This window comes from Typha latifolia, chromosome 8 (assembly GCF_019914945.1).
Source record: "Typha latifolia isolate L0001 chromosome 8, TyphaL0001v2, whole genome shotgun sequence".
NCBI classification, from domain to species: Eukaryota; Viridiplantae; Streptophyta; class Magnoliopsida; order Poales; family Typhaceae; genus Typha; species Typha latifolia.
The window spans coordinates 9557565-9564621 of NC_133093.1; the positions used below are offsets into that span (position 1 = coordinate 9557565).

Consider the following 7057-nt stretch of genomic DNA (forward strand, 5'->3'; position numbering starts at 1 on the left):
AATTAGTAGAATTATCACCTCCAGGCTTTTGTCATTAAAAATCTATTGGGGCTACTCAATTGCAACACAACTTATTGGTCAGTCTTTTGATTGGTATCTCAGTAGTTGAAATATTTTACTATTCACTGAGAGATTTGAGAGTTCGACTCCCCTCAATTGCAATTAGTGATTTGTCCCATAAGTCTCCACTATTCCTATAAGAAAAAAAAAGTAATTGATTCTAACTTTGATAAGCATGGAAAACTTCAGGCATACATCATGAAGAATCAAAAAGCATAACTGAGCAAATGAACATGGAAATAACAAGCGATTTGGAAGGGACGGTATCGTAACAAATACAGCAGAAAGAACGTTTTTCCAGTTGTGAGCTGAAACCTTGGATCTCTGGTCCAAGGTCCTCAAATCGATTTTTTGCACCAAATATAAGGAACAAGAAATTCCATCTACAAAGTAAATTGTGAACATCAGTCTATCATAGCAAGTATAGCAGTACTCCTGACGAAATAAATATTGCAGAAACCTGAGAGATGCACCATGAAATCCATCCTACATGCAAAGGAAAATTTTGCGGTTAGTACAAATGCAAATAAGTATGTGAATATCTCACCAATAACCAATAGCACAGGCTGAACAGATCCGCAGAATACCTATGACCTTGTTTGCTTTGAGTTCAAGAACTCCCCCCCACTCCTAAACTAGTTCAGTAACCAAATATATTTTTATCCTTTTTTATATCTAATTAAGTTTACTTTTCAAAAAATTAAGATTAAGAAATAATACTAACTAATCGAGTTCGGAACTTAGTCTCAAACTAAATAAGACTATAGTTTTTCCAAATACACAATCAGCAGGTAAATAGGAGTTTGTTGTCCTTCCAGATAGATGTGTTCCTTGATTAAAAAAACAATTATAAATAAAGAAACTTATGTGAATATATTCATATCTTAGCGTAAGGTAAAACAAAGGTATAACTCATCCAAGGGGTTTGCTGTTTCTATAGACTTAAAGTTGCACAGACCTAGAGCACTATTAGGACAAACAATGGAAACACAGGAAAGCATTCATCTGATGAAAAAAAAAAAACTAATTAGAAACCTGAAAGTTCATAAACCTGAAACCAGCATCTATTAATTTATGTCAGATCACTCAATAAATAAACCAACATAGTGGAGACAAAAACCAACATGAATTCCCACCACCAGCTAAGAGAATTGCATGTACTACAAACAAAAGAAACTGTACAAAAAGAGGCAAAAGTCATAAAAAAGGTAGAGAGGATACAGCTAAATAGATGTACATTAATGTGCTCATAAAGCACACAATGCAGAAGCGAACAAGAATTTGTACACGAAGCATATTCTCACCAACAAGAAAGCATGTAAAGACTGCAAACCAGCATTTGGAAATGCTTATTTAGATCAATACAGCAAGTATGCAGAAAAAAAAATGCAAGCCATAACTTATATTTGACTGAACCCTCAATTAATTAAGTCAAAAGATTTTACTTCTGCCTGACAGCAAGCACTACTTGAGCACTTAAAAATTTTCTGACTAGATAAACAAGAGAGAAATTGAATCCATAACGTATTATTTCTGTCAATCCTTGACAAATCACATATCATGTTTTAACTCTATGTGTGGCGCTGAAATCATAAGTAGTGTTTTCTCTATCCTCTTTTTATGGAATTATTTATGTATATAGGTGCAAGGCTGCAAGAGCAAGTTTCTTTTATCAAATATGAAAATTTGTTATACTGAGAGCGGAGTATGGAATTATGGCAATACATCACAAAACTCTTCAAATTTGTAGGGAAACACTTGCTTTCATAGTTTCACAAAATAAATGCATATTAACATGGACTGAGATGAGACGCTTTGGACTCTATTGTAAACTAGAAAATTTCTATAATGATAGAATGCAAGTTTGGTTAAGCCAACTCCATGATTAATGATCCACCTAACAATTACCCTGGGTAACTCACCAAATTGCTGGGAAATCACCAAGTGGCCTAATTTGCAGAGGATTGTTAAAGAGTGATTGTTCCTAGGAAAGAGTGGCAAAGTGCATGTAATAATAATGACCTTTGATAGTGCCTCTAGAAGGTAGCTTGTTGCCAAAGGAGGTGTCTGGATTGTGCCTGAGGTCATCACGACACATGCAAGAAAATAGGATGAAAGAATCATGAAGCAAATATAAGGTAACAAACTTGTGCATGACAAAACTGTTATGACATTTTGATAAGAGAAAGATATTAACCGACATATGAGAGAATGGCAGGAAGCTGAGTGTGGCAAGAAGTACAAAAGAATGGCATTGGTAATGCAAGAAAGATGTTGGATTGTGCTTTGGAAGTTCTCAGATACATTATATATGCAAGAGAAGTAGGCAATTGGTGAGGCTGACCAGTGCATGCTTGAGAAGAGGCAGAGGGTGAATGGTAACAGAAGAAAGTAGCAGCCGCAGATGTAGAGCGGAGACAGCAATAGTGAAATTTGCAAGATGGCAAAAGCATATAAGGAACAAGAGGTTGGCTTATTGAGAAAGACATGGTTGAAAGGAGGGCAAGATTTGAGGCTACGATGAAGATTTTGTACATAATGTGCTCATACAAGCACACAATGCAGAAGCAAACAAGAATTTGTACAAGAAGCATATTCTCCTAAACAAGGAAGCATGTAAAGTGTGGAAACCAGCATTTGCAAATGCTTAAATTAGATCCATACAGTAAGTGTGCAGAAAGAAAATGCAAGCCATAACTTATATTTGATTGAACTCTCAGTTAATTAAATCTAAAAGATTTTAGTTCTGCCTGACAGCAAGCACTACTTGAGCACTTAAAAATTTTCTGACATATAAGCAAGAGAGAGATTGCATTCATAATGATATTCTTTCTGTCAATCCTTGACAAATCACTTATCATGTTTGAACTCTATGTGTGGCGCTGAAATCATAAGTAGTGTTCTCTCTATCCTCTTTTTACGGACTAATTTATGTATATAGGTGCAAGGCTGCAAGAGCAAGTTCTCTCTTCTCAAATATGAAAATTCTTATACTGAGGGAGCATGGAATTATTGCAGATACATCACAAAACTCTTCAAATTCGTAAGGAAAACACTTGCTTTCATAGTTTCACAAAACAAAAGCATATTGACATGGACGGAGATGAGACAGTGGACCCCAGAGTAGAATATAAAATGTCTATGATGATAGAATGCAAATTTGGTTAAGCCATCTCGATGATTAATGATCCACTTAACAATTACCCTGGGTAACTCACCAAACTGCTAGGAAATCACCAAGTGGCCTAATTTGCACAAGTAACTCCAACATGATAGCAGACCGTAAGTAAGAGGAGGTAACAAGTGACTGGTGCCAAGGTGGTTGCAGTGTAAGCAGGAGAGGATTGTTAAAGAGTGATTGTTCCTAGGAAAGAGTGACAAAAGTGCATAAAAGTAATAATAATGACCTTTGATAGTGCCTCTAGAAGGTAGCTTGTTGTCAAAGGAGGTGCCTGGATAGTACCTGAGGTCATCACGACGTATGCATAAAAATAGGATGAAAGAATCATGAAGCTAATATAAGGTGACAAATGTGTACATGACAAAACTGCTATAACAGTTTGATAAGAGAAAAATATTAACCGACATAGGAGAGAATGGCAGGAAGTGAGTGTGGCAAGAAGTGCAAAAGCATGGCATTACTAATACAAGAAAGATGTTGAATTGTGCTTTGGAAGTTCTCAGGTACATTATATATACAAGAGAAGTAGGTAGCTGGTGAAGGCGAGCAGTGCATGCTTGAGTAAGAGGCTGAGAGTGAATGGTAACAGAAGAAAGTAGCTGCTGCAGATGTGGAAGTGGAGTCAGCAAGGTGACTTTTTGCAAGATGCAAAAACATATAAGAAGAAACAAGAGGTTGATTTATTGAGAAAGACATGGATGGGAGGAGGGCGAAATTTGAGGCTACCATGAAGTTGTTGTACATGCATAAGAATGTCAAGATTAAACAGGAGAAGAATATGGCAGGTTGCTGAAGTTGATGCATTGAGGAATAGGACAAAGGAGGCTGAGAAGGGTAATTTCACTACAAAAAAGTGCTGCCATAGATCACTTCAATCTTATGTTTGCAACACCAGCGAACCCTAATAGTTAATTTAGAACTCATTCTTGCTATTCTTCCTGCTTTAAATAGTAAAACATAAATCTGAATTCTGATAACATCAAAACAGAGCATTGATGTGCTAGTCACATAACTAGGCATATATAATGGAGAATGTGGTTCAAACTAGATTAACACATGACTCATGCAGTCATGCTAGCACTATTCAATACCTGATGAGTACTATGCAAATACAAAGATACAAATCTATTAACCAAATCACTGTCCATCAAGGATAATTTTTTCATAATCTTGGTATCTAAGTTTAACAGTTAGGTTAACTTTCTTGCCCTTAATTCTGAGTCATTGTTCAACCCTAGGTAAAAAGAGTGGCGTACATAAGGTAAATTTTTGAACCTTTCAGAGAGAGTCTAGCTATCCAGCACTCACGCATATAAAAAGTGACATATACTACTGAATTCTTTAATTGGGAAAGAGTTTTATCTGGCTTTATGCCCAGAAAATGTTGAATTAATGGAAAGATCTCCAAACAACTGAATTAACTGAAATTGTCACCATTAAACTATCTATATAACAGAACAGACCAAAATTTATCTACTATCGAGCACATCTCACTCTAGATTTCTAAACGTGAACGATCGTAATGACAATTTCAAGACCATTACCTCATCCGTCCTCAAACTCAAGTTCTCCGACTGGGCGCACCGCTCTGACCACCCGAATTCTCAGCATTGCTATCTTCGGATGGTGATCCAAAATTGCCGAATGGCCAAGGCAGCTGAAAATTAAACCTCCTCTCTGCAGGCCTAGAATCTTCCTCTCCATCAGTAGCATTAGCACCATCTCCGAAGGACCCCCCGCCTGAACTCCCCGCACCGGCAGTGTGCACTCTCCGATTCTCATAATCTGGATCATCCGTCTGCAGCTCGTAACGGCAAACCGGGCAAGAATTATGCAGCTCAAGCCACGGGAGGATGCAATCCTTATGGTATACATGCTTGCAAGGCATCTGCTTAGCAGCCTCTCCGACCTCGAACGCATCCTTGCAGACAGCGCACTCCTCATTGGTCGCCATCATCTCCTCCGATACCTTCACATCCGGCAACGATCCGACCACGGATTTCGCCGCCGGTGGAGTCCCGTAACGGTTTGGATCGTTCTCCGCCAGCTGCTCGATCAATTGCTCAAGCCCGGGGCCGATGAAGTAGTCTCCGATGTTGCCACCGAGCCGTAACCCGCCCCCAACGCCGCCGCCGCCGTCAAGGACGACCTGAATGTTGGATCCGCCGTCCACGAGAGATTGGAGATAGTTCTGGAGGAAGTGCACGGGGTCGAAAGATTGGGGATCGGAGGAGGGAGGAGGAGAGCGGCCGCGGAGGTCGAGGAGGGCGGAGAGGAGAAAGGGGAGGGGGGATTCGTAGTTAGGGAAACGAATAGGGTAAGGATCATCTGAGAAATCGATAGGATAAGGGGTAGGGTTAGGGTTAGGGTTAGGGCTCTGGTCTGCGAGATTGAGCTCCTCGATGAAGCCACCATGGCAGTCGGGGCAGGAGAGGTCGCCGGGGGAGGAGGAGGGGGAGAGGAGGACGGTGTGGTTGCATTGGTGACAAAAGTATCGCTTTATCGCTGCGACCGAGGCGTCGCCGGCGTAGGATCCGGCCGAGGACATCGATTCTCCGGCGAGAGACGGGGGGGGGGGGGGAGGCAAGGAGAAACGAATTTCTGGGCCAAGAAAATCGAGGAGGTAATTATATATTAAAAAAAAAAAGTGGTTCGTAGAGTCGTAGTTGGAAATGTCGAATAAAAACGGGTCAGAATGTCAGATACGGATCCGACATCACTAATTTATTTGAATATTAGTAGCAAAGTTTACTACGTAATAATATCTGATAACATACGGGTTTATATTTAGATAAATACTTTTATCTAGTTATCCCGATGTTTAAGAATTAATGGCCGTAGAGATTGGATAAGCTCACGAAGTTTAGTACGCCTTGTCGTTGGACAATATCCCAGTGAAAGTAAAGTCTGCATGAATCTCATAAATCCATATAACTTTTAAGAGACCCCAAATAAATTCATATGCAATCCCTTTTATTAATCTATTTAAAATTCAAACGAAGGAAACGAAAGAATTATATCACGCCACAAGAATAAAGTATCCGCTCAACTACTTATACTAGTGACTGACTTATTTTTGCCTAAATTAAAAGAGTTAAATTTATAATTTATTTTAATATTATTATATAGATAATTTGCCCACTAAGCGGGGATAGCTCAGTTGGGAGAGCGTCAGACTGAAGATCTGAAGGTCGCGTGTTCGATCCACGCTCACCGCATAATCTTTAGATTTTTTTAATTCAGTTAATAGACAAAATCGATCTGCCAATTCTTAGTTTTGGGTTCCACTTATTGACATGAACCTCCCGACGAAAGACAGAGTACGAGCCTTCCAACTCTAAAGTCTGGATCTGACTTTAAATACCAGCGGACGAGCCTTGACCGCTGAGAAGCTACTACTCTTTTTTCTGGTAACGGAAAAGATTGAGGATTTCGTATTTGCTTTGCGATGGGGCCTGGGAGTCATTCATATCGGCCAGTCTTATTCTGTCCTTCATGACCGAAGCCCTTACTGGTGGGCACATAGGGTATTGTAGTATGAAAGTCTGGGTCTCCCGCCCGTGTTAGCTTTTGCTCTTCTTCTTCTGCTAAGGGTCATCCGTATCTTCTTTGCTTTGAGCGAATATTATTTGTTTTAGGTTATAGAGGAGGTGGCTCTTTTAGTGTGAAACGAGTTTAGGTCGGACAAAAGTATTTTAGTAATAATCTTAATATGGTTAACTTAGAAGTTTAATTAAGTTTTAGTTAATGAATCTAACAATATGTTGAGTTATGTAAATATTTAGTATAATAAAGGATGCAATTTATAAATATTAA

At 39.2% G+C, this 7057-nt stretch overlaps 1 protein-coding gene and 1 non-coding gene across 2 annotated transcripts; one reads left to right on the top strand and one right to left on the bottom strand.

Moving 5' to 3' along the window:
• Positions 1 to 294: 294 nt before the first annotated feature.
• LOC140793871 (E3 ubiquitin-protein ligase RING1-like) lies at positions 295 to 5872 on the bottom strand. Its single transcript, XM_073145634.1, has 2 exons — positions 4786 to 5872; positions 295 to 546 (listed from the first exon to the last, which is right to left on the bottom strand). Exon 1 carries the CDS (start codon positions 5787 to 5789, stop codon positions 4803 to 4805), a length of 987 nt encoding a protein of 328 aa, XP_073001735.1. The 5' UTR covers positions 5790 to 5872; the 3' UTR covers positions 295 to 546; positions 4786 to 4802.
• Positions 5873 to 6386: 514 nt separating this feature from the next.
• Positions 6387 to 6459, top strand: TRNAF-GAA (transfer RNA phenylalanine (anticodon GAA)). The gene has a single exon. It is a non-coding gene; the product is annotated as a tRNA-Phe (tRNA).
• The last annotated feature ends 598 nt before the right edge of the window (positions 6460 to 7057 follow it).